Source organism: Taudactylus pleione, unplaced genomic scaffold, assembly GCF_031769625.1.
Source record: "Taudactylus pleione unplaced genomic scaffold, aTauple2 ptg000062l, whole genome shotgun sequence".
NCBI lineage: Eukaryota > Metazoa > Chordata > Amphibia > Anura > Myobatrachidae > Taudactylus > Taudactylus pleione.
The window spans coordinates 160,764-188,704 of record NW_028284464.1 but is presented as its reverse complement, the minus strand read 5'-3'; the positions used below and the strand labels follow the sequence as shown (position 1 = coordinate 188,704).

General features: G+C 46.1%; 1 protein-coding gene across 1 annotated transcript; it reads left to right on the top strand.

Moving 5' to 3' along the window:
* The first annotated feature begins 57 nt into the window (after positions 1-57).
* Positions 58-27,656, top strand: RNF10 (ring finger protein 10). Its single transcript, XM_088465128.1, has 17 exons — positions 58-590; positions 10,755-10,936; positions 11,634-11,830; positions 12,238-12,328; positions 13,286-13,470; positions 13,637-13,773; positions 20,654-20,814; positions 21,572-21,691; positions 22,159-22,378; positions 22,461-22,594; positions 22,677-22,794; positions 24,502-24,603; positions 24,990-25,151; positions 25,235-25,314; positions 26,740-26,797; positions 26,876-27,031; positions 27,111-27,656. The coding sequence occupies exons 1-17, from the start codon at positions 482-484 to the stop codon at positions 27,182-27,184; spliced, it is 2,286 nt and encodes a 761-aa protein (XP_088321254.1). The 5' UTR covers positions 58-481; the 3' UTR covers positions 27,185-27,656.
* Positions 27,657-27,941: the final 285 nt, after the last annotated feature.

Below are 27,941 nucleotides of genomic sequence, written 5' to 3'. Positions count from 1 at the left end.
ATGGAAACTACAACTCCCAGAAGCCCTGCGAATCGGTCACACCCCCTTTATATAACCGCGTCATCCGGGTGTCTGGCACCGTCAGGCGGTCAGTCGCCATTACAGACGTGGGACTGTTGTCTGCTCCTCTTCGGGAGCAGATTATCACCGATCCATCTGCCCAAGTGAGTCCTCTCAGGACTCACACCGCCTGGGTCCGTCCCACTTCCGTGGGGCCAGCCGTTCCCGGATCCCCGCACGTTCCCCGTGGGGCCCTCCGCTCCCGGATCCGCGCATCTCTCCAGTGGGGCCCTCCGCTCCCGCATCCCGACATCTCACATTCTCCTCTCCCGCCAGCTCGTGTATTTTTTTTTTCCTTTCCTGGTTATAGATCAAGATGTCGCCATGAATCCCTGTGTCCGTTACGCGCCGCTGCTGAACGCCATGCTCCTGGCTCCAAGCCGCCCCCTGCACCGTGCCAGCCCCGCTCTCCCCGCGGTCTATGCCGCTGAGCTCCTCCGCAGATATGGATCCCGGACCCAACAACACCAGCAAAGCCCAGAATCGTTCTGGCTCAACGGGGCCTGCCGGGGACTCTAAGCCTAAGAATGGTAATGACCATATGTGTAGTGCCTAAAGCCGGGGGTGGCCGCTCAGATGAGTACTAATGTATGTTAGCTCTGCCGCAGTGATCGGGCAGGTACGATGCCATCCTGTACAGACAGCTGGTCACTAGTGCCTGGCTGGCAGCACATTGCTCCTATACCTCACCATAGGCACTTGTCACTAACAGATCACTTATGCTGGGTACACTGGTTCTCGGGCATAGTATAGAAGTTTGTGTTATCACGGAGCTTTATTTTGTTTTGTCAAAAAGTAAGATCAGATGGGCTGCACCTTGGACTGTTTTGGTTTATTGCCATTACTATCTGATCTGGCTCATTGGGAAGTGTCTGCAGAAACATTACCCCACCCAGTTATGCTGGGACAGATAATGTCACCACCCCGTCTAATCTGTTACATGGCTTCTGGTGTTTGCTGTTAGGCCTGGAGCACATTGGAGTATTTCTATTATTGTTTTATGTTTAGCGTGAAAAATGAGACTGAAAATACGTGAAGCTTGGTTTTTACTAAAGTTTTAGGTCTCTGCTAACTTTTTTGGACCGTATTCAATTAGACGCGAAAATCCGTTTTCTGCAGAAAAATATCGCGGGTGACGTCATTTCGCCAGGCAGAAACTTTTCGCCCTATTCAATTCCGAAGACTGAAAGTCAACGCAATGTAATAGGCGTAAAAAAGTGCAGAATTGGAGTTTTTGGGGTGCAAAGGTGCGGAAACCACTCAGCACCCTTGGGACAGCCCCCCAAAGGATAACTGCATCAAAATAAACAAGTGTGGAACACCCCCAAAGATCAATTTGAAAAAAAAGGGTGAAAAAGTGCAAAGTGGGGGTACAAACTTTTAAACTAGCGAAATTGACTTTTGAGGGGTCTGCAAGTATGGGGGAGGTGTTTTTATGATTGCAGGTGCTTGCTGATGGTGTGTTAAGTTTTTTTTTTAAATTTCAAATTAGTGACTTTAAATGTATTTTCATGTACCCCAAATTTGACTGGATTACTTATTTTTGCCCCAAAAAACTGCTTAATGCTATTCTTCGCCACTTGTGCAAAGACGCTAATTAGAGGCAATTGACAGCACTTAAGTACCCAAAATACCTTCAGTAGGGCTATTCGGGGACATCTATACTGATGCCCAATGTTAGTGCATCTTTTGGGGGGAGTCAGACTGATTTCCCCATTTCTTACAGCAGTTTTTGCCTGTTTGAGTATTGCCGGAAGGCGTTTTTCACGTCCTCTTGAATTGAATACGCGAATAGCGGGGCGTGTCGGTAAGTTTTCGCGGCCAAAACGTGATATAGGCGAAAAGTACGGAGGCAAAATTTGCTGACGTTCACAGCTAATTGAATACGGACGTAAGTGGTATATTAACATTTTTACAAAATTAATGTGAAAATGGGTGTTTTCACACCCTTTTCACATTATTTTAGCATTAATACATTTATTAAAGGGCAATTTGAGTAGTTTTCATGAGAAATTATTCCAATCTTTTCAATTCACTTATTTTTAGTAAGCCGATTGCATTTTCCATACTTGTAATGGGACATGTGATCTGCCCATATTTACTAAAAATATATTGTGGAAAAAATACCAGGGGAAGGTCTGTGATAACGTCACCTGGAGATGGCCTTATCCCTGTTTTCTCCTTGTTCCCCAACTTCTGCTCAGCATGCGGATGTTAGTACATTCATATGATGTTTCCTAAATTCGCAATGTAAATTTAGTTGAAAAATTCAAACTACAACCACATTTTTAAATCTGGATTGTAGTAAATAGGAGCCTAAGCAACAATATCAATTTGGCCATAGCCCTATTTCCTTGCATTTGAACAAGTAGAGTGTATGCCTACCAATATAAGAGAAAGTGTGCGACTTGTTTAACTCAGTAAATTCAAAATGGCATATTCAATTGGTTGCTAAGGGCAACAACCCCACTTCTAAAAACCTGCACTTTAGTAAATATACCCCTAAGAGTACTTTGTTTTGGTTAGTTATTACCCAGGTAATCTTTATTTATTTTTATTTTTTTTTCCTTTTATATAACTTTGATAATTAAAGTTATCCCACATAGAAAATTAAGAGTTGGTGAAAGAAAGATAATGAATGATAAAGAAAATGTGATTAAAAATAGCTGCCATTACGCATTTACTGATGTTGTTTTTCTGTAGATAACTCAATATTGCAACTTGTTGTGCTGTTCGTTCAGGTTTCTCTTTATATGCAGCTGTCGTTTGCTATTATGTCAGATCCTTCTCTAACTGTTGCTGTATTACTGGGTATACAACTGGACTTGGACATCTGCATATTCTACAACAACAATACTGCTACTTACATGGTGCATCTGTTAATTACGTGAGGATTGATGCAAAGTTTTAATAGAGTCCAATCTATATCGACCTATATCAGTCGCCCAAGACACCAGCTCACTATTTGGGTGGGTAGCAGTACTAACGATCTTTCTCCTTGGAAGGACACTGCTAGAGCCTTTGTCCTGGCATATAGTTAATACATCAATTTCAGTGGATTTGCTAAATTATGCAACTCCAACTGAAGCACTGTATGTCCTAAAACACAATCCCACAAACCCATCTAGGGTTCTTCTATCGAGATGGGTACGGGATGCCGGCGCTTGGGATCCTGACGGTCAGACTCCAGACGCCGGCAACCCAACAGGGGTAGGATACCGACACCTGTCGGTAGGTATCCTAACTCTCTCCCTACCATAACCCTCCCTCCCCGTTGCCTGAACCTAACCTCACCCTCGAACGCCTAACTCTCCCCCCAACCCTGTTACATTCCGTATTTCTACGTTGACATTCTGTCCACAGAGATCCCCTGTGGTCAGCATATTGACCGCATCCCCTTTCTGGTGCCCATAGATATCACAAGGAAATTGATCTCTGGAGGCACAATAGAGTTAATACCAGATTTATTTAGAACGACCATGTACTACACGGACATTACACACCTACACTGATATACGAGCAGATGACTAATAAACTAATGGAAACGTACTTGGATATAAAGATTTGCATGTACTTTATGCATCACAACATCTAATAGGTGTTCCCACAGCACTACTGAGGGTCAGTGTGTCTCCTGGAGTATACGACTACAGTATATAAGAAGTGGAACCTGCGAGAAGAGCATAGCACTTTTCAATATCGACTTATCCACGTAAAATTAACATGTACTTGTTCTTGAGTAATGGCAGCTATTTTAATCTCCTTTTCTCTTTATATATTTTTCATGCACTATATTTCTATTTTATATATATCTATCATTCCACTAAAGGGGCACATCCACTTGCAGACTTTGATTTCGACATTGTAATCGTGCAGTCGTTTGTGAGTCTGTGCTGTGCCTATACTGAACGATCAGTCGTTCAGTGTAGGCATCAATCATCCCCTAACATGCTCAACCTGACGTTAATTTCAGGTTGACCAGCATGTTCGGGCGATGATTGATATCGGAAATGACCAGCGGGAGCGCGCATCACTGGTCATTTCCGACATTAATGTGCATAATTCATGAGCGATTGAACGATATCGCTCATAGAAATCGGCAAGTGGATGTGCACCCTTACTCTTGATGATATTTTATGTGGGACTATACCACGAATGTGTTTAAAGCGCCCCATACACAGGGCGATTGTATGCACGATTTCGATCGATCGCAACGATCAATTGTGTATATCGTGTGTGGTTTGGCATGCTGTACGACAGCGATGCGCGTCCCCGCTGTTGTACATCGACATCGTAGATTTTATGGAAAAACAATAAGACCTGCGATCCGTCATGCTGTTAAATGGGTAAATAAAGCATCTTGTAAGATGCATCGCATGCTGTTGTGAATGATAAACTATGCATCGGGCTGAATTTGAAAACTTACTGGGATGTCGTACGTTTTCGAAATCGCACCGTGTATGGGCCACATTACCTGCATATGAGAGAAACACAAAGTGAATGCTAGTAGAAATGTGTCTTAAGTATGGTGTCATTGAAAACAGTGGGTTGTGAGAAAGCCGTGATTACGGCGCCCTAACTGCAGTTATGGTGCCCTAACCAGGACTTTAGACTGGTTTAGCCATTTTACACGGCTAAACCTGGTCTAATAATAATGAGCGTCCAGACCAATTGAATTGCAAAACTGGGCGCCCTTACAGACTGTTGCAGCTGTTCAGTCCTCCTAAAACTTATGAAACAAAATACCATTTTCTACTTCAGGGTCCATAGGGGGTCCACAGGGTTGACCTTGGGGTATAGGTTGGGAACCAAATCCGGGCACCACGCAGTTAAAGCTTTTAGCTCCCAGGATGCACTTGGGTCCACTCTCCCTATAACCCCACCCCCAAGCCAGAGGCACCTCAGTTTAAGTTGGTGCCCGGCCGGAATCGGGTCACCGTTTAGTGCAGTGGGGAGCTGATTAGCAGCCCCTAAGCTTTATTTTTTCTAAAGGACAGAGTTTTTTATTTTTCCTTTGGATTCTTCAGAGCGGCAGCGTCAGACTGTCCATAGGACGTCTAAGCTGCCGCTCCGTCACCCCGCTGGCGCTGAGACGCCAGTACAGATCTGGGGATCTCAGCGGGACCCCAGAGTCTGTACTAGCCGGACTCTGCGGGCGCCCAGGACTGCTGCCGGATCCACGGGGGGCAGGTAAGGCGCGGGTCACCGCTTGCGGTGATCCACGCATTTGAAATGCAGTCCTGTGCCTCCGGTCTCTGGGGACAGACCGGAGGCGCCGGCAGTGGCGGCGGGCCCCCCATACCCCGTGTGTCCACTAGACCACCAGGGACTTAGTGTTCGGTGCAGGGAGCCGGCGTCCCGGGGGTTAATAGCCGGCCAGGGGAGACAGCCTTCCCTGTTACAGAGGCTCCTCCCCTCAGCTCAGCGCGCCTTTCAGTATCTATAGTCTGGCGTCGCTGAGCTGCTTCCTCCGCGGGCCACGCTTCTTCTGAGGTCTCCAGCGGCCATTTTCTCTGTGGTGCAGCAGAAATCTCTGGAGATGGCAGTTGGTCCAGTCCCCCTGCGTACCTCACCATCAGGTCAGTGTACACAGCGCTGTAGCCTTCCCAGACACTGAATCTGGGCAGTTGAATGCAGTGTAATAGTGCAATATATTATATGACATGTTTATGTATATATGTATATATCTGCATTGTATGTGACTTATGCTAGTGCTGACTGTACTTTATTCTCTCACCTGTCAGTGTATATCTATCCCTTTCCTTATCTGCCCTAATACAGCTGTACTTGGGGTGGTTCTGAGACCTCACATTTATATACTTGTTAATATTTGTGAGGTTTGTCACATACTGTTGCGTGCTGCACGTTGCCATATTTTGAGTGGAACTGTGTGTTGCATACGCTGAAAATGGGTCCCTGCAGCTAATTTTTAGTTTCAGTCAGGACCAGTATAGCGCTGCTTGATCACAAGGCTTGGTCAGATATGTCTGACCAGGAGAGAGCGTTATACTGCACCCATTTTTACTATCCTGCAAGCCATGTGCTGCAGGTGTTAGTGCGGAGGATTTAACTCTTAAAGGGTTCTGTATGTGGCGTCATCGGGTGCCGGCCCCTTTCACGACCCCCTTGGGCGGTTTGTTTTCTCGGGATCCTCTTAATTGCGGATCGCCGGGCGGGCCCCATTGTTGTACCTCACTTGGGGTTACTTCACCATACTGCCCTTTTTCATCTCAGGGTATCTCGCAGTTTCTTGCACTCTTCGCCTGTGACACAGACTACCGCTCCCTACAGGGGTTTTTCGAGTATATGAATTCCCCCTGGTGCCACAATAGTCTGTCATGCCCCTTGCAGGGATTACCACAACAGCCACCCTGGGTGGATGTCGTTTTTCTATGAAACGCAAATTGGCGTGGTTGACGCCCTGTGGTTACTTCCCACTTGGCTCTACCGTGAACTGGATACTGTTTTGGGCTCTTTCCCTCTTACACGGGGGGAAGCCTATCTCAAGTATTATTATCCCTGTTTTAGGGCTGGTAGCAGGTCCATTCTGCACCTGTATCATACACCCTCAGTATTACGTGCCTTTTGGGTCCCTGTTGCTGACTAGCGGGTGGATCGCATGGCGGGACTCTGGCTGTTGCCAGATATGAGGTATTACAACAGTGTTTGGTCTCCTGTCCCAAATTCCCTGAGGGTCATCATGAGCCCCTCCTGGGGTGGATGGGCGTGTTACTCGTCGGATTACAGACGTTACTACGCATCCCATTCCTGCGTGGTCGGATTCTTCTGATCCGTAGGTGGTAACTCTGCCTGAAATCAGTATACTCGCTTTCAGGGGTTGTTACCCATCCTACCATGGCGATAGCATGGTTGGTTAATACTATTGCATACTGAGCTGATGCATTTGTAATGTTTTTTCCCCTCCAACACGTCTGGGGTTCAAATGTATTTGGTTGCTCACGTAATATATGCAGTTGTCATAGGTGGACATGCCTATATTGGATACCAGCTCCTAATTTTCAGAGTTACGGCTGCGACGGTATCCTCCGTAATACCCTATGGCTGCGCTCTGGGAATGCAGAGGTGCAGATACCATCTATAGGGTATATCTTGTTGGGTCCTGACCTTGACAGTGGCAGTACAAATTTCCCGCCGTCAGCTATGCTCACTACGGGGCCTCAGACTATTAAGTCTTTTTGTCCTCTGGGTCAGCCTAAAGGTCTGTTTCTTCATAGACTGTCGGCCTTTACAAGGGCCGACATATCCAGTTCCGAGCAGACCTGGACTGCCAGCCGATCCTGCTTCTGAACCTACGGATATATCGTCAGCCTGACGAGACAGGCCTACCACTGGGAGATGGCGATTTCTCAGTTTGCCCGGTACTAGTGTCTAGTTGCCGCGGCTACGTGGGTAGGAGGGTACGCACTCTCTTTGCTCAGGCGGCCTATTTCCATGTGATGGTACGCAGGCCCTTATTCGGAACAGGGCCTTACAAATCCAGAAAGCTATACAGTTGTTGCGGTAAGCGGAGCTAATTGGGCCATCCCCACTTTCTCAGCGAGGGACTGGTTGTTCTGCTTTCTTTCTGGTGCGGTGGCTGAATGGTCTTCTTTGGCCTATTCTCTGTCTCAATTCCCCGAACCAGTTCCTAAAGCTACCTGGGCTCAGGAAGCAATCCCTATGCTCCATCATACTATGTTTGGAACCTGGGGACTTTATGGTATCACTGGATATACAGGACGCGTGCCTACGGGTACTTACAGAGACCTTACCTCAGCATGGACTGAGGTTTGCTGTATCACAGCACTTACGATTTTTCGGGCTCTGCCTGTTGGGACTGCTCTCAGCCCCACAGGGGTTTACCAGCGTTTTGGATTTTCTGACAGTTCTTCTGTTCAGTATATCCCAATGCTCCTGTACCTGGATGGCCTCCTGCTCTTAGCAGGATCACCGGGGTACTTTACAGCCGGGTCTGACTGACTGACAGGGGGGTTGACTGCAGACGTTTAATCAATGGGGAAAAAGTCCTCCCTGCATCCCTCTCTGGGTATTCTTCACCTAGGAGCCCTGCTGGATTCTCAGAATCTGAGAATTCTTCTGGCATAAGACGGCATCTCCACTCTTCCATTAGGAGTACATGGATGTCTGCGCAGTCGACATATGTCTTTACACTCTGGGATGCATGGTCCACTATTCAGTGTCTGCCTTTGGAAGGGTGGAATGGGCTTAGTTCCATTCCAGGCCTTTCCATAATTGGCTTATCTCCAGATGGAACAAGTTATTTCTGTCTGATCACTGTTCAAACGATGATGCTCTCCCCGGAGGCAAGTCGGTCCCTTTTCGGGTGACTATGGCCATCTCGTCCAGGGTATTCTTTGCTAAGGACAGTGTCTGGTTCGCATCCATTTCAGTGCAGTTGGATGTCTGTCGATTCCACCCTGTCAATTAACTGGTTGGAACTTTAGCCTGTCTTGGGCCTTCACTCTGGCATAACCCTTGTTTCCCGGTGAACCTGAAAAAGTTCAGTCCGACAGGGTCAGAACAGTGGCTTCCTTTTTAGCAATACTGTTCGTTGGGTGGCAATGTCAGGTATGTCATACATTCGGACATTGTCTGAGGGTCTCCTCCCGACCATCTCGACAGTGTTCATTTCAGGTGCTCTCCATTGGTAAGCGGGAGTCCTCAGCCGTCACGACGTGCATCCAGGGGACTAGTCTCTTCCCCAAGAGAGGTTTCATCTCCTGGTGAGCAGGGGTGGGGGGGTCCTCCTGAGGTGACCCTCATGGCCTTCTGACTCTATCACACTATGGTGTTACAGTCCAACTCTGGGGATTCTGAAGCAACCTTCAGTGACTCTTTGTCAGTGAAGTAGTTCTTCCAATTTGCGTACCTGTGTTCTCCGGTCTCCATTCTTCCTCGAGGGAAGTGTTTCAATCGAGACGGAGATGCTTTCCTGCTGGTGGCTCCTGATTGCCCCAGATGTCAGGGGTACTTGGTTTTTCGGAGTCTCTCCATCGATACTCCATTCCTGATGCTTCACTGCCCAGACCTGTTGTCTCAGGGTCCTGGGGATTGTCTTGGACCTGGGTCGTTTGTCTTTGACTGCGTCCCTACAGTGGTCTTACGGCTTCCCTGGCTTTGTCATCGTTGGAATGATTAGAGCACATGGATCAGTTTTTGCTGGGACCTACCACAAACTGTGGTAGCCATAATTCTTATGGTATTATACCTGTCGATATGATCCTCTGGTGTCCAGGATTTCCAGATATTCTGGCATTCCTTCCGGCTGGCTTGGGTTTCACCCTCGGCCTGGCCTTCCTGACAGTGCGGATCTCTACACTGTCAGTATGATTAAGATATGGAATTGCTCCGCTCTGGTATCCAGTTCATCCTTTGGAGTGTTTTCTGGATTATGCCTCCATTTGTCCTCCCTAGGGACTCCTTGGGAGTTAGTAGTGGTTCTTCGTTGACTCCGGGGAAAGTTAATGGAACCGCTGGTTGTGATTGCCATTACATGGTCTATTGCTTTGGCTTTCTCTCTTTCTCTCAGGGAGTTTATATCACCCAGGTGAGTGTCGGAATTGGGAGCGTTCTCATGTGGCTCCCTCTTCTGGAGGGCATCTTGTCAGGGTGTGAGTTGCTCTCACCCTGTGTTTCTTCTTAGTGATTTTAGGTTCCATATTATTCTGGAACTTATGGTGAGGCCATTCAGTCCCCAGTCCTCTCGGCTGGTGTGGCCTCATTGACTGTGGTCCGGCCTCTGTGGATTTATGTGATCCGTTCAAGTTCCTGACGGAAATCGGACTCCTTATTGGTGGTCTGAGATTTCTGGTTTTAACAGGAAAGGATGGCCGGCCTATGGCCAAATGTTGGCTGGACGGCCTCGTATGTCTTCTTCAGGGGCCTACCCATGGGTAGGCCTTTCTGTTGTTGATGCTTGTTTTTTCTCGGGCCATGTAACCCTCGTGGGTGGCTCGCTGTGGCGCCTTGGCTGTTTAGCCTTGCTAGATGGCCACGTGGTCTTCTGCCCACACCTTTTTAAGGTTCTAGGCATTGGTTTCCTTTGCCTCTCCGGATGCTTCCTTTTTGGCGGCGGATTCTCCTCTCAGCACAGGAGCGTCCCCTCCCTTGGTTGAACTGCTTTGGGACACCCCCAAGGTCAACCCTGTGGACCCCCTATGGACCCTGAAGTAGAAAACAAGAGATATGGTAAGAACTTACCTTTGTTATCTCTGTTTCTACGAAGTCCATAGGGTCCACAGGGCGCCCGCCCTGACGCACCTGGCTTCAAATGGGCTGTGTGGCTGGTCACCGGTTTTCCGTCTCCCATTTCTGTGAGTATGGTTATCGAGTGTTCCAGTTTTCTCTCTCTTTTTTTCTCCTCCTCCGGCCTTTGGCTACTTACAAACTGAGGTGCCTCTGGCTTGGGGGTGGGGTTATAGGGAGAGTGGACCCAAGTGCATCCTGGGAGCTAAAAGCTTTAACTGCGTGGTGCCCGGATTTGGTTCCCAACCTATACCCCAAAGTCAACCCTGTGGACCCTATGGACTTCGTAGAAACAGAGATAACAAAGGTAAGTTCTTACCATATCTCTTGTTTTTATTGTGCTTAATAAAGTTTTTCCCATTAACTTTTTTTTTTAATTATGTAGGGGGAGCTGGGTAGCAAATTATTAACAAACATGTCTGTTTCAGATGGAAAAGGAGGCAGTAGCTCAAAGCAACGCTATAGCCGCAAACGTGAAAATCCTCAACCCAAAAATGAGGGCTTTGCCGGTCAGACCCGGCGCTCCGTTCCACAGAAAAGCAAAACTTTTAACAAGGTTCCACCTCAGAGAGGAGGTACAAAACAGTACACATATGGGAGAAGAGAAGAGGTGAGGAATAACTCTTGCTAGAGCTTCATTATTGCTGTTAAGGGACTATGGGAGGAATTTAATTGTTTTTTCGTATCTTGTCTAAAGTGATGGGAGATCGGGGGGCGATATTCAATTGGGCGCTTATGCCTTTTCGCACATGTCGTGGCATTCACTCCCGATTGGAGCAATAATTGAATTCCTCTTTAGCGCCTGTACGGCTGAAAACAAGTGAATTCTCCCCCAAGAATGCAGCATTTTTAATATTAAGTCACATCTGAGACCATGTATACCACTCTGCAATAAAAGCAGAACTTTTACACCAAAATGTGCGCGTGTGGGTATTTTTATTTTTAAACTGTCAGTGAAGATTGACATTAAGAGGGAGCTTTAGCAAAGCTTGGAGAGAGCTAATGTACCAAACTCTTTGCTTCTAACTGATTTTACAGGCTGTAAGGTAGACGTTCTAAGCCTTGGAGAGTGGTTATGTACCAGCCAATCAGCTCCTAACTGTCACTGTACAGGCTGTGTTTGAAAAATGACAAGAGCTGATTGGTAGGTACTTTACCATTCTCCAAGGCTTATTGCTTCTCTCCCTGTGTTTGAAAAATAACAGCAGCTGATTGGTAGGTACTTTTTCTCACCAAGCTTTAATAAATCTCTCCGAAAATAACTTGTTGGAAGTGCCCACATAACTGATAGAGCTTCTTGTTTGCAGGTAGCAGAGACTCAACGGGCAGAGTTCAGCCCAGCACAGTATTCAGGACCCAAGAAAATCAGCTTGAACCACCTATTGAACTTTACATATGAGCCACGTGGTCACCCTGGGGCTCATAGAGATGGACCTGGGAACTGGGGAAGGAGAAACAAGTGGGGCCACAAACCATTTAACAAGGAGTTGTTTTTGCAAGCTAAGTGAGTTTTCTCCTGAGTCACTGTCACACATTAGCATTTATAAAGACTGTTGGTTTTTGGAATATATCTTTAAAGGGGATGTCCATTCTATTGACCCATGGGAACTCTACTTTTACCTGGAACTGGGTTAGTCTGCATTGTAGAAAGCAGGACAATCCATGCCAAGTCAGTAAAAAACAAATTACAGATTGTTCTATGTAAACTGCAGAAGTTTCCTCTTCATAAGCTCTGCGGTCCAGCTCCTGGTTTCTGAAATGATTGGTTTCCCATCTATTTGCTAGTAAGGCCTAAGCGTCGCTGCCCAGAAGAGGACACCCCTCCATGTATACCCTTTTTTTGGGGGCCACTTTAATAAATGTAAATACAGAATGATGGTTACTAATCTTTTTTTTTTTTTTTTTTTTTAGCTGCCAGTTTGTGGTGTCAGATGATCATGACTACAGTGTACACTTCACTGATCCAGACACTCTTGTCAGCTGGGATCTTGTTGAGCAAGTGGTCAGTAATCCTCTTAATTTCCCCGGTCATACACCTTAGTCTTTAGCTATATAGATTACTGTAGTGATATATTAAGTTTTCTAGCAATGTACAGATTAGAAAAGATATGTAACATGTAAGATAGAACAGGTGAGAGACTGCAGATAGTAACATACAGCTTCCATCACTGAAGAGCTGGTGACTGTCACATGCAGCCATTTTAATATCTGATGGCGCTGTCTGGTAGTCAGCCTGCTACTCAGGCTAATATGGAGCCACAGGCATGGTGCCTTCTGTTAATCCTCATGGCCACACCAGGTTAGGATGGCTGAGTTACTATCTCATTGCTGATTGTGGGTAATGCAAATAATGACCGCTGGTTCTCCATCTTACATTATATAGAAGTGGGTTTTGAAGTTAGACTTTCTGTAATACTATGGTTGTGTGTACATTAAAATATTAATTACGATAAACACTCCTTGTGATGCATATTTCCCCTCCAAGTATTAAAGGTGAATTATTTTCTGTATTTAAAATATAAATTAACTGGAGTAGTCCCTATCAAACCCTTGCTTTAAATGTGACCGTTCCTCCTGTTACCCCCTTTTATGGAACTGTCAGGGTCCCTAATTACAAGGGGAACAGTGTTTTTCTGCAGCCAACTGGCAAATTGAGTTGTTCTTTGTTGGGGACCTGATTATTGTTACTCTAGCAGAATAAAGGGGAACCAAAGCTTCCTCCAATCAGTGCCGTTTACATTGTATTTTAGCTTTGCATTCTTCTAGACCCATTTCCTGTTCCATTATTGGCAAATATCCTACTTTCATGCCTCCCTTATGTCTGGCATTATTGCTTTCTCATCAGTTGCATTAACTGCTGGCATCTGTTTTTGGTTGCTCACATAAATGGTTATATCATCTGTTTAATAGTGTATGGCTTATTGATGTCCTTTAATACTTGATGCTTTTGTTTCCACAGCGAATCTGCAGTCACGAAGTACCCTCATGTCCTATCTGTCTGTACCCTCCGGTCGCTGCAAAGATCACTCGCTGTGGGCATATATATTGCTGGCCGTGTATCTTGCACTACTTGTCACTAAGTGAAAAGGACTGGAGTAGGTGTCCAATTTGCTACAGCTCCATTATAAAAAAAGACCTTAAAAGGTAATTTTCTATAAAGACATTACTGTAAATGTAAGCTGAAAATATATTCCCAAGTGTCCAATAAAGATGCTAAATTTACTGTAAATACATTTCTGCTATATTCTATATAGAAGTTTTTACCATGGTAAATGATAGGCTTCAGGTTCTGATTTTCTTTTGATTGCAGTGTTATTGCCACAGAAAGATGTCTTTATGCCGTGGGTGATACAATCACAATGCAGCTAATGAGGAGAGAGAAGGGTGTGCTTGTGGCTATGCCCAAATCTAAGTGGATGAAGCTGGATGAGCCTATTCATCTAGGAGGTAACAGCAAGTGCTTGCAAGAGTTGTTTATACAATACTATGACAGTGATTTGCTCAATTCATGGCTTATTAGTGTTATGTATATGGCGGTCATCAAAGTTAATGGACATGATTGTCACCCAAGAGACAATGTGTCTCCTTGGAATGTTCTTACTGTTATGTGGGTTTGAGTGTTTTTGGTTTCCTCTCGCAGCCCAGAGTCGTACTGTTGGGGTTAATTTACTTCGAACTAGATTTATTTTAGGCATGCCTGTGCTCCTTCCAAACCATATATACATAAAATAAACAGCATTATATAACACCTTAAATGATCACCATTCATGATCCTAGGCTGTGACGATAAAGGTTTTTCTACTTCAGGGTCCATAGGGGGTCCACAGGGTTGACCTTGGGGTATAGGTTGGGAACCAAATCCGGGCACCACGCAGCTAAAGCTTTTAGCTCCCAGGATGCACTTGGGTCCACTCTCCCTATAACCCCACCCCCAAGCCAGAGGCACCTCAGTTTAAGTTGGTGCCCGGCCGGAATCGGGTCACCGTTTAGTGCAGTGGGGAGCTGATTAGCAGCCCCTAAGCTTTATTTTTTCTAAAGGACAGTTTTTTTATTTTTCCTTTTGGATTCTTCAGAGCGGCAGCATCAGACTGTCCATAGGACGTCTAAGCTGCTGCTCCGTCACCCCGCTGGCGCTGAGACGCCAGTACAGATCTGGGGATCTCAGCGGGACCCCAGAGTCTGTACTAGCCGGACTCTGCGGGCGCCCAGAACTGCTGCCGTCCACGGGGAGCAGGTAAGGCGCGGGTCACCGCTTGCGGTGATCCACGCATTTGAAATGCAGTCCTGTGCCTCCGGTCTCTGGGGACAGACCGGAGGCGCCGGCAGTGGCGGCGGGCCCCTCATACCCCGTGTGTCCACTAGACCACCAGGGACTTAGTGTTCGGTGCAGGGAGCCGGCGTCCCGGGGGTTAATAGCCGGCCAGGGGAGACAGCCTTCCCTGTTACAGCGGCTCCTCCCCTCAGCTCAGCGCGCCTTTCAGTATCTATAGTCTGGCGTCGCTGAGCTGCTTCCTCCGCGGGCCACGCTTCTTCTGAGGTCTCCAGCGGCCATTTTCTCTGTGGTGCAGCAGAAATCTCTGGAGATGGCAGTTGGTCCAGTCCCCCTGCGTACCTCACCATCAGGTCAGTGTACACAGCGCTGTAGCCTTCCCAGACACTGAATCTGGGTAAGTTGCATGCAGTGTAATAGTGCAGTATATTATATGACATGTTTATGTATATATGTGTATATCTGCATGGTATGTGACTTATGCTAGTGCTGACTGTACTTTATTCTCTCACCTGTCAGTGTATATCTATCCCTTTCCTTATCTGCCCTAATACGGCTGTACTTGGGGTGGTTCTGAGACCTCACATTTATATACTTGTTAATATTTGTGAGGTTTGTCACATACTGTTGCGTGCTGCACGTTGCCATATTTTGAGTGGAACTGTGTGTTGCATACGCTGAAAATGGGTCCCTGCAGCTAATTTTTAGTATCAGTCAGGACCAGTATAGCGCTGCTTGATCACAAGGCTTGGTCAGATATGTCTGACCAGGAGAGAGCGTTATACTGCACCCATTTTTACTATCCTGCAAGCCATGTGCTGCAGGTGTTAGTGCGGAGGATTTAACTCTTAAAGGGTTCTGTATGTGGCGTCATCGGGTGCCGGCCCCTTTCACGACCCCCTTGGGCGGTTTGTTTTCTCGGGATCCTCTTAATTGCGGATCGCCGGGCGGGCCCCATTGTTGTACCTCACTTGGGGTTACTTCACCATACTGCCCTTTTTCATCTCAGGGTATCTCGCAGTTTCTTGCACTCTTCGCCTGTGACACAGACTACCGCTCCCTACAGGGGTTTTTCGAGTATATGAATTCCCCCTGGTGCCACAATAGTCTGTCATGCCCCTTGCAGGGATTACCACAACAGCCACCCTGGGTGGATGTCGTTTTTCTATGAAACGCAAATTGGCGTGGTTGACGCCCTGTGGTTACTTCCCACTTGGCTCTACCGTGAACTGGATACTGTTTTGGGCTCTTTCCCTCTTACACGGGGGGAAGCCTATCTCAAGTATTATTATCCCTGTTTTTAGGGCTGGTAGCAGGTCCATTCTGCACCTGTATCATACACCCTCAGTATTACGTGCCTTCTGGGTCCCCTGTTGCTGACTAGCGGGTGGATCGCATGTTGCCAGATATGAGGTATTACAATAGTGTTTGGTCTCCTGTCCCAAATTCCCTGAGGGTCATCATGAGCCCCTCCTGGGGTGGATGGGCGTGTTACTCGTCGGATTACAGACGTTACTACGCATCCCATTCCTGCGTGGTCGGATTCTTCTGATCCGTAGGTGGTAGCTCTGCCTGAAATCAGTATACTCGCTTTCAGGGGTTGTTACCCATCCTACCATGGCTATAGCATGGTTGGTTAATACTATTGCATACTGAGCTGATGCATTTGTAATGTTTTTTCCCCTCCAACACGTCTGGGGTTCAAATGTATTTGGTCGCTCACGTAATATATGCAGTTGTCATAGGTGGAAATGCCTATATTGGATACCAGTCTCCTAACTTTCAGAGTTCCGGCTGCGACGGTATCCTCCGTAATACCCTATGGCTGCGCTCTGGGAATGCAGAGGTGCAGATACCATCTATAGGGTAGATCTTGTTGGGTCCTGACCTTGACAGTGGCAGTACAAATTTCCCGCCGTCAGCTATGCTCACTACGGGGCCTCAGACTATTAAGTCTTTTTGTCCTCTGGGTCAGCCTAAAGGTCTGTTTCTTCATAGACTGTCGGCCTTTACAAGGGCCGACATATCCAGTTCCGAGCAGGCCTGGACTGCCAGCCGATCCTGCTTCTGAACCTACGGATATATCGTCAGCCTGACGAGACAGGCCTACCACTGGGAGATGGCGATTTCTCAGTTTGCCCGGTACTAGTGTCTAGTTGCCGCGGCTACGTGGGTAGGAGGGTCCGCCCTCTCTTTGCTCAGGCGGCCTATTTCCATGTGATGGTACGCAGGCCCTTATTCGGAACAGGGCCTTACGAATCCAGAAAGCTATACAGTTGTTGCGGTAAGCGGAGCTAATTGGGCCATCCCCACTTTCTCAGCGAGGGACTGGTTGTTCTGCTTTCTTTCTGGTGCGGTGGCTGAATGGTCCTCTTTGGCCTATTCTCTGTCTCAATTCCCTGAACCAGTTCCTAAAGCTACCTGGGCTCAGGAGGCAATCCCTATGCTCCATCATACTATGTTTGGAATTGGGGACTTTATGGTATCACTGGATATACAGGACGCGTGCCTACGGGTACTTACAGAGACCTTGCCTTAGCATGGACTGAGGTTTGCTGTATCACAGCACTTATGGTTTTTCGGGCTCTGCCTGTTGGGACTGTTCTCAGCCCCACGGGGGTTTACCAGCGTTTTGGATTTTCTGACAGTTCTTCTGTTCAGTATATCCCAATGCTCCTGTACCTGGACGGCCTCCTGCTCTTAGCAGGATCGCCGGGGTTCTCTACAGCCAGGTCAGGATGACCGTGGCTTCTTCAGGGTGCAGACGTTTAATCAATGGGGAAAAAGTCCTTCCTGCATCCCGCTCTGGGTATTCTTCACCTAGGAGCCCTGCTGGATTCTCAGAATCTGAGAATTCTTCTGGCGTAAGACGGCATCTCCACTCTTCCATTAGGAGTACATGGATGTCTGCGCAGTCGACATATGTCTTTACACTCTGGGATGCATGGTCCACTATTCAGTGTCTGCCTTTGGAAGGGTGGAATGGGCTTAGTTCCATTCCAGGCCTTTCCATAATTGGCTTATCTCCAGATGGAACAAGTTTTTTTTCTGTCTGATCACTATTCAAACGATAATGCTCTCCCCGGAGGCAAGTCGGTCCCTTTTCGGGTGACTATGACCATCTCGTCCAGGGTATTCTTTGCTAAGGACAGTGTCTGGTTCGCATCCGTTTCAGTGCAGTTGGATGTCTGTCGATTCCACCCTGTCAATTAACTTGTTGGAACTTTAGCCTGTCTTGGGCCTTCACTCTGGCATAGCCCTTGTTTCCCGGTGAACCTGAAAAAGTTCAGTCCGACAGGGTCAGAACAGTGGCTTCCTTTTTAGCAATACTGTTCGTTGGGTGCCAATGTCAGGTATGTCATATATTCGGAAATTGTCTGAGGGTCTCCTCCCGACCATCTCGACAGTGTTCATTTCAGGTGCTATCCATTGGGAAGCGGGAGTCCTCAGCCGTCACGACGTGCATCCCGGGGACTAGTCTCTTCCCCAAGAGAGGTTTCATCTCCTGGTGAGCAGGGGGGGGGGGGCCCTCCTGAGGTGACACTCATGGCCTTCTGACTCTATCACACTATGGTGTTACAGTCCAACTCTTGGGATTCTGAAGCAACCTTCAGTGACACTCTGTCGGTGAAGTGGTTCTTCCAATTTGCGTACCTGTGTTCTCCAGTCTCCATTCTTCCTCGAGGGAAGTGTTTCAATCGAGACAGAGATGATTTCCTGCTGGTGGCTCCTAATTGCCCCAGATGTCAGGGGTACTTGGTTTTTCGGAGTCTCTCCATCGATACTCCATTCCTGATGCTTCACTGCCCAGACCTGTTGTCTCAGGGTCCTGGGGTTTGCCTTGGACCTGGGTCGTTTGTCTTTGACTGTGTCCCTACAGTGGTCTTACGGCTTCCCTGGCTTTGTCATCGTTGGAATGATTAGAGCACATGGATCAGCTTTTGCTGGGACCTACCCCAAACTGTGGCAGCCATAATTCTTATGGTATTATACCTGTCGATACGATCCTCTGGTGTCCAGGATTTCCAGATATTCTGGCATTCCTTCCGGCTGGCTTGGGTTTCACCCTCGGCCTGGCCTTCCTGACAGTGCAGATCTCTACACTGTCAGTATGATTAAGATATGGAATTGCTCCACTCTGGTATCCAGTTCATCAGGAGTGTTTTTCTGGATTATGCTTCCATTTATCCTCCCTAGGGGCTCCTTGGGAGTTAGTAGTGGTTCTTCGTTGACTCCGGGGAAAGTTAATGGAACCGCTGGTTGTGATAGCCATTACATGGTCTATTGCTTTGGCTTTCTCTCTTTCTCTCAGGGAGTTTATATCACCCAGGTGAGTGTCGGAATTGGGAGCGTTCTCATGTGGCTCCCTCTTCTGGAGGGCATCTTGTCAGGGTGTGAGTTGCTCTCACCCTGTGTTTCTTCTTAGTGATTTTTAGGTTCCATATTATTCTGGAACTTATGGTGAGGCCATTCAGTCCCCAGTCCTCTCGGCTGGTGTGGCCTCATTGACTGTGGTCCGGCCTCTGTGGATTTATGTGATCCGTTCAAGTTCCTGACGGAAATCAGACTCCTTATTGGTGGTCTGAGATTTCTGGTTTTAACAGGAAAGGATGGCCGGCCTATGGCCAAATGTTGGCTGGACGGCCTCGTATGTCTTCTTCAGGGGCCTACCCTTGGGTAGGCCTTTCTGTTGTTCATGCTTGTTTTTTCTCGGGCCATGTAACCCTCGTGGGTGGCTCGCTGTGGCGCCTTGGCTGTTTTGCCTTGCTAGATGGCCACGTGGTCTTCTGTCCACACCTTTTTAAGGTTCTAGGCATTGGTTTTCTTTGCCTCTGCGGATGCTTCCTTTTTGGCGGCGGATTCTCCTCTCAGCACAGGAGCGTCCCCTCCCTTGGTTGAACTGCTTTGGGACATCCCCAAGGTCAACCCTGTGGACCCCCTATGGACCCTGAAGTAGAAAACAAGAGATATGGTAAGAACTTACCTTTGTTATCTCTGTTTCTACGAAGTCCATAGGGTCCACAGGGCGCCCGCCCTGACGCACCTGGCTTCAAATGGGCTGTGTGGCTGGTCACCGGTTTTCCGTCTCCCATTTCTGTGAGTATGGTTATCGAGTGTTCCAGTTTTCTCTCTCTTTTTTTCTCCTCATCCGGCCTTTGGCTACTTACAAACTGAGGTGCCTCTGGCTTGGGGGTGGGGTTATAGGGAGAGTGGACCCAAGTGCATCCTGGGAGCTAAAAGCTTTAGCTGCATGGTGCCTGGATTTGGTTCCCAACCTATACCCCAAGGTCAACCCTGTGGACCCTATGGACTTCGTAGAAACAGAGATAACAAAGGTAAGTTCTTACCATATCTCTTGTTATCCTCTCTTGTGGTGGGTGGTGCTGGATGGGGGTACATACAATCCCCAATGACAGCCATTTATTACACAGCGATAACAACTCAAATCAACCTTCCAGTTATTAGGTCTCTGGATTCCCCCAAGGCCTCCACAATATTCTGTATATGTTCCATGGTTATTTTGGTCTTTTGCTGAATGTCTCCCTAAATGTTTCTTTAAGCAATATTAAGGTGTTTGGAGAGAATGCTTCTTCTGGTTATCCAGGCCTAAGATTGTTTAGTTTGCCCATAAGTCTAAAGCTGGGTACACACTGAGCGATGTGTATCCAGCCTATATGACGGGTCGACATATCTAATACTGGGTACACATGAGAATGAGGTAATGAACGATGGAACAATACCTTGTTCCGTCCTTCATTACCTGCAATGGGGCCGCTTGCAAAAATGTCCGGTTGGGAGTGCAGCACGACTGAACGGACGACGCACAAGCGTCCGCGGGAGCGTGCATATTGGCCGTACACACTGAGCAATGCGACCGATATGTCCCGAATTCGGCTGGAAACGACAGATCGTGCAGACATCGTCTGTGTGTACCCAGCTTCAGTGACTGCAATTGTGGCTGTCACCAAACAGCGGCTATTGCGCAAATCATTTGCATACATTACAGGGAATGTTTATATTTGACATTGATGAGTTTATATAATTGTGTTTTTGTAGATGAGGAACATACTTTGTTCTCCAAGCTTCTTCTGGCTTCCAGAGACCAGATCTTGAAACAAGTGATTGTTAAAGAGAAAGCAGCACTGCTGGAGCAATACAGTGTGGAAGGGGAATCACCTGAGGCCTGTTTCATAGAAGCAGCTATCCAGGAATTGAAGGTTGGCAAAATGCAAGATAGTCCTAACATTGTGTTCTATAGGGAAAGTGTAATTACTGTGTTTGCCAGAGCTGTGAGTGCTGTAATTGTACCAGAGGTTTACATTGGCTGTAGAGTCATTAGGATGTGATGTAAACTGGGAGGTGTCATTTCACTTAGCTGTGAGAGGGCAAATTGCCTTTCAGTGGCAGCCTGGTTTTACCCCTGATTTGCTGATATTTGTGCTCAGCCATATGGGGCTGCGAACAAACATCAGCGAGTCTATTGCTACTTTGTGACACACAGCCTCACTTATTTGCAGCGGTGAGTCTATTGCTACTTTGTGACACACAGCCTCACTTATTTGCAGCGGTGAGTCTATTGCTACTTTGTGACACAGCCTCACTTATTTGCAGTGGTGAGTCTATTGCTACTTTGTGACACACAGCCTCACTTATTTGCAGCTGTGAGTCTATTGCTACTTTGTGACACACAGCCTCACTTATTTGCAGTGGTGAGTCTATTGCTACTTTGTGACACACAGCCTCACTTATTTGCAGTGGTGAGTCTATTGCTACTTTGTGACACACAGCCTCACTTATTTGCAGCGGTGAGTCTATTGCTACTTTGTGACACAGCCTCACTTATTTGCAGCGGTGAGTCTATTGCTACTTTGTGACACACAGCCTCACTTATTTGAGTCTATTGAAACTATTGGCAATGTGAGTTTTGTTGTTTTTACTGTAAAAGTCTGAGTTTCACATGTTCTGCATTCACAGGATCGCCAGGATAGCCTCCAAGTGCCCTGTAAGAAAGATGTTGCAGCAGTTGCAGGATCTATAGAGGCTTTAAAGTTGGAGACAAATTTTGAAGAGAGCATTCCGGGATTGGACCGTAATGTAAGCGCCAGTATTTTATATGTTCAATAGGCACTAGAATCAATTTTGTGCTTTTATAGTACAATTTGTTTATTAATCCTGAAAATGGAAACTGTTGTTTCCCAGTTATCTCATACCCACTTGTGAAGTTATATTTGTAGTTATTCAAATAGACTTCTCCATTTAATATTACCTCCAAGGGCCCTCTCAACACAAGGAAAGATATTGCTGATGTTCCTTCATGCGAGTTTCAAACTCAAATGCAATGCCAGTGAATACTCTCCATTGGGATGTCATACTTTGTAGCTGCTATTTTGGGTCTTAATTTATTTTGTTGTACCCACTGATACTGACCAGCATTTTAATAACAGACTCTTTATTTATATTAATTGCAGCTATGAAATCACCACTTTGAAACTAGAACACGGTAGATCAGTTCTATGCCATGTACATCATACGGCTAACTACAGCCCTTTCAATTCTATTAGGTTGTACAGTACCTCTCAGCTTTTGATGATGAGGTCATTGATTTGCCAGCTGAAGGGTTGTGTCCAGCAGTAAGTCCATCAAGTGTGGAACCTGTGACTGCTGAAGGTAGTGATTCAGCACCAGAAGAAGCTGCCATCTGTGCTTCACACAGTCAACAGGAGCCTGTACCGCCAAACTGTGGGCCACTTACAAATCCTCATTACTACTACTTCTACCAAGGTGCATGTGTGTGCTGGTTTCTTAGTATGGAAATCTTTTTGTTGTCTATAATTGAATATAACTCGTGCTCTTCTGCTTACAGCTGTGGATGGGCAGCACGTGTACCTACACCCAGTGAATGTGCGCTGCTTGGTCCATGAATATGGCAGTCTTGAGCGCTGTCCAGAAACCATCACTGCTACAGTGGTAGAAATTGATGGCTTCACAGTGTCTGAAGTGAGTTAATGTTTATACAGATGGCAGAAAAATAAGACCTTTGATTTTTGTCAGAATGATGTAGTGATTTTTGGTTTTGCAGGACGTGCGCAGACGTCATCGTTACCTATGCCATCTGCCTCTTACATGTGAATTCAGCATCTGTGAGATGGCACTTGGACCACCTGCGGTGTCAGTGGAAACTCTGGAATATTTTGCTGGTGAGTTAGAATGATTAAACTTTCTGTTTATATAGGCAATTGCCAATCGAACTGAAAATTCAGTTAAAATATGTACGTTTGCTATAATTGTGTAGGTGGTGCAGTGTCGATAGTGCTGCTTACAGGATTTATTCACTTTTTGGGAATATTATTCCCTATGGTCCTAAAGGGGATTTTTATTTCTTAAATATTACTTCATGTCTTTGGCTACACTCTACTAACAAGTGTGACCACAGCTTCAATATAGACAAACGGGAGCTACGCTGTATACTGTCCCACTGCACTGTCTAATGTCACTGGGTTTAGGATCCATTGAATAAAAAGCTAAATATCTATACTAGACATCCTTTGTATCTAATAAATGAAAGCAGATGGTGTTATTTTCCAAAATTGCTTTGTCACTACGTAGATGCATTTTGCTGTCTGTTAAGTAACCTGCCCTGAATCGCGCAACACAATTTGTACCTATTTATATAAGACTGTAGCACAGCTCTGGCCTCACCGATAGCAAAGCATATTCTAACTTACCCTCCCCCACCAACTGTGAATGTCTTCCTTTATGTGTATAATAATCACATTGAGCTTTTTTAAAATTACACTCAAAAGTTTCTGGTGGGTTTGTATATAGTGCCAAATAAGAAAATTGTCAATGCCCATTGCCTGTGAGCTTCTCAGTTGGATGCTTGGAGAGAGAGGCCTTGATGATGGACCGAGCAATTTATTAAAAAAAAAAAAAAGCGCCCACTCCTTGGACCCTAGTGCTGAGTACACACTAAGCGATGTGTAGCCAGAAAATATGGTGGGCAACAGGCTGGACCATCGTTACCGCGGGTACACGTCAGGACGATGTAATGAACATTGGAACGTTTTGTCTTTCATTACCTTGCACGGCGCCCCATGCGATGTCGACCGTGCAGCATGGCCGACCGGACTATAGCGCATGCGGGTGCCTGCAGATTGCCCGTACACAGACGCCGATCTGGTCGATATGTCGGTCTGATTCGACCGGAAATGACCTATCGGGCCGATATCACCTAGTGTGTACCCAGCTTCACAAACCTTGCCAGCTCCAGTGAAGTTATGTGGGTTTTTTTTTATTATGCTTTTTTAAGGGTCTATATTTGTGTAATTTTAATGTGTGTGTGTCAGACTAATGCTGCGTATCGTAGACCTAGAAATGAGAGCACGATTACGACCTTGCAATCGTGCTGTCGTTTGTATGTCTAGTGATGTGCCTAGTCTGAACGTTCAGTCCAGGCACATCCATCATCCCCGTACATGCTGAACCTGACGGGATCATCAGGTTGACCAGCATGTACGGGTGATGATAGATGGCTAAAACAACCAACGGGCACGTGCATCGCTGGTCGTTTTTGTAATTTACATGCCCGATTTGAGAGCGATTGCACGATAACGACGTCGTTATCGTGCAGTCGCCTGTCAAAATCGCCTAGTGGATACCCGCCTTAAGGGGGAGATGTATCAAGCCTTGGAGAGAGCTAAAGCAACCAATCCGCGTCTAACTGCCATTAATCTGGCACAGTATTTGAAATTGCCAGCTAGAAGCTGATTGGTTGCCTTGTGTAACGTCTCCAATTTCTCTCTAATGCTTGATACATCTCCCCCTAAAAGAGATGGTGTTACTTTGAACTCTACCACTTGTCACTTTGCTTTTCATGTATGCCTGTATATATTTTAAAACTTCAGATGAAGTGGAGAAGAGAAAAAGGCTGCGTCAGAGGAAGGCTCGAGATGAGCGTCGCAGGGAGAAAAGGATTGAGATAGAGGAGAACAAAAAGCAGGGAAAATGTAAGATCAGGCATCAGTCACACACACATCTTGGTTCAAGTGTTCTGTCTTCTGTCACATCCACACACTAATTATATATAAATTGGCTACAATACAAAATGAACAAATGTTGCAGACGAAAAGTTAATTAAAACCAATTACTCTGTGCCAAGTCTGAGCGTCATAGGTCATGTGGACCCCATTGCCGGGCAATGTTGTAAAAGCCACCACCAACGCCTCCTGTGGAAACCTTCATACATATGAGAAATGTAAATTTGCTACATAGTGACCAGCTAAATAAAACACGGTGCTGCTCTCCATGCACATTGCTTTAGGTCATCTTTTGTGTGTGTCACTTGATCGACTGTTTACTTACCATTATCCTTTCATTTAAACACCATCCACAGACCCTGAAGTGCATATTGCACTGGAAAACTTTCAGCAGTTTCCTGCAGTCAGTTCCACCACCACAGAGCCAACATTTCCTGGTTCCCTTTCTTTCATGTCTGCTGCAGATGCACAAAGCTCATCACCATCTCCTCTGAGCTGCAGCCCAGCGTCTCAGGCTGGTGAGTATTGCTTATACTGGTCTGATAAGTACTGGAGCATAGTGCTGGAACTTCCTGTCTAATGTCACTCTTACTTTGCATAGGATCAATTATTAGTCATGGTGCAGAAAGCCCAATTGAAACCCCACTAGAGGACGACACCAGATTTCCCTCATTTGCTCAGGTTAGTTCTCTTGATTTTCTCATTGGTTCATGAATGAGGTTAATGTAGAGGATATAAGTTATGAGGAATAGTGGTTTGTCTTGATCCTTAAAGAGGGCATGGCATTACACGGTGAAAATGGTTATGTGGGTGGGAGCTTAGATCATCAGAATGTGATAGTTTAACACCAGTAAACTGATGTGAAACTAATCTGATTATTTTATTGAAAGCCTAATATAGAAAATAGAGAAATATGTTTTGGTGCCTCCCACCCTCTCCCAGTGTGGATAAGCAGTGTGGAACATATGCAGTAAAGAGGCTTGTCTGGTACACTGGACACCAGCCTGTTAGTATATTAACACTATTCTACAGTGAGTGCAGCTGTACATGTAAATAACCCTACTATTGCTTCATGAATGTCATGTCTCTGTAATGTCTTGTATTCCTAACGAATTGATGAGCTGAGTTCTTATAGATGTCTCTTTGCACACAATGGAAGACTCGGCGCTGTAAGTGACAGGTGCTCTTTAAAGTAAGATTTCACAGGTACAGAATTAGTCACTACAGTCACATTCGTACTGCTGCAGACTATTGGTGCTCTAATTAGTCACTACAGTCACATTCGTACTGCTGCAGACTATTGGTGCTCTAATTAGTCACTACAGTCACATTCGTACTGCTGCAGGCTACTGGTGCTCTAATTACTCACTACAGTCACATTCATACTGCTGCAGACTACTGGTGCTCTAATTAGTCACTACAGTCACATTCGTAGTGCTGCAGACTATTGGTGCTCTAATTAGTCACTACAGTCACATTCATACTGCTGCAGGCTACTGGTGCTCTAATTAGTCACTACAGTCACATTCGTACTGCTGCAGACTACTGGTGCTCTAATTAGTCACTACAGTCACATTCGTACTGCTGCAGACTACTGGTGCTCTAATTAGTCACTACAGTCACATTCGTACTGCTGCAGGCTACTGGTGCTCTAATTAGTCACTACAGTCACATTCGTACTGCTGCAGGCTACTGGTGCTCTAATTAGTCACTACAGTCACATTCGTACTGCTGCAGGCTACTGGTGCTCTAATTAGTCATACAGTCACATCCGTAGTGCTGCAGACTATTGGTGCTCTAATTAGTCACTACAGTCACATTCATACTGCTGCAGACTACTGGTGCTCTAATTAGTCACTACAGTCACATTCGTACTGCTGCAGACTACTGGTGCTCTAATTAGTCACTACAGTCACATTCGTACTGCTGCAGACTACTGGTGCTCTAATTAGTCACAGCTGCCTCCATGCTCAGGAAGTGAGTGCAAAGCACTTGTACACATAACATCGTACTGTATAGTAAATTTTACTGAAATTGCCAATCTTGTCATTTTAGTCCATTTTGAACATCTTTAAATGGTTCCTCTAATTGGTTTCTGTTTTATAGATGCTAAGAGTTGGCAAAGCAAAGGCAGAATCACGACCCAAAGCTGCAGTACAGAAAGGTAAATATGGTGTGTGTGTGTGTGTCTGTCTGTCTTCTCCCAGACAGGCACGGTATTGAAGTTTATGTTCCTCTACAGAAAATCCTGTTCAGAGCACAGCACCTGTGGACAGTGATGGGGAGAGTGACTGCTCTGAGAGAGTCCCAGTACCGAGCTTTCAGAACTCCTTTAGTGAAGCCATGGAAGTGGCCTTTCTGAAGCTGGACACAGCACTTCCTACTCCTCCTCCGTCAGGTAGGGGGTCCGCTCGGGATTTGTGTATGCAGTAGCCTTGGCTTCCTGTACCTCACTTTCATTTTATTTTTTCCCCAAGGTGAAAAAGGCGGGAAGAGGAAGAAGAAGCAGCAGAAACTACTGTTTAGTACCTCTATGGTTCACACAAAATGAGCAGAGCTGTCTAATCACACCTGCCTCTCCATATTGTGCACACATTGCTTTGTATCACTATCTGCAGTATTTATGGTTGAAGATGATTTAATTTTTATTTTATTTCCCCCCTTTGGTTTCTTTGCCAGTGGTGGAACTGGTCTCGATGAGTTCTGGTTTCAGCCTCCTAGATTATAGGGCAGAATGTTGTACATAAAGCAGTGTATGACACTAGTGTAGTTTGCTAAGATGCAGGCTGTGTAATGCTCAGCTGCAGTGTAGCTAATCCTGGATGATGGGCTTCTTGCCATTGTGAAAGCTCCTGATCTGCCATCAAGGTGAAAAAAGTAATTGGCCTGTGATTAATCTGAGGTTCATTAAGCGCAAGCTCTTTCTGAAACTGGGCGTCATTGCTCTGGTATTCGCTTTCATGTAAAAGGACTATTTTTCTTTCTCAAACTGTAGTTGAAACAATAAATTACTTATAAATAAATGATCACTTGCATCTTTCTTTACCTGTCAAAATAAAGCCCTACCTACTTATTACATTCTACTTTTTATAAGGCAGCATATTTTGCAGAATACATTTGCATAGCAGTTCTATCTACTGCTCTATAACCATAGAGCAGGTCAGCCTTAATCCAGCAGCCTACTGCATACTAGATGCTGCCTTGGGTTTTCTCGCTCCTGTCTGTTTCCTTCTCTCTCTTCAGCAGTCATCCCATTCTTCCTGCCCTCCTTACTCATCTGTCAGTTTCTCTAATTGTATTACATAGTT

Bases quoted from the DNA above. Each gene is read 5' to 3' on its own strand.
- RNF10 (XM_088465128.1), top strand. From the start codon at position 482: ATGCCGCTGAGCTCCTCCGCAGATATGGATCCCGGACCCAACAACACC. The intron at 22,595-22,676 runs GTGAGTTAATGT...TTGGTTTTGCAG, and splicing joins ATGGCTTCACAGTGTCTGAA to GACGTGCGCAGACGTCATCG. The intron at 25,152-25,234 runs GTGAGTATTGCT...TACTTTGCATAG, and splicing joins CAGCCCAGCGTCTCAGGCTG to GATCAATTATTAGTCATGGT.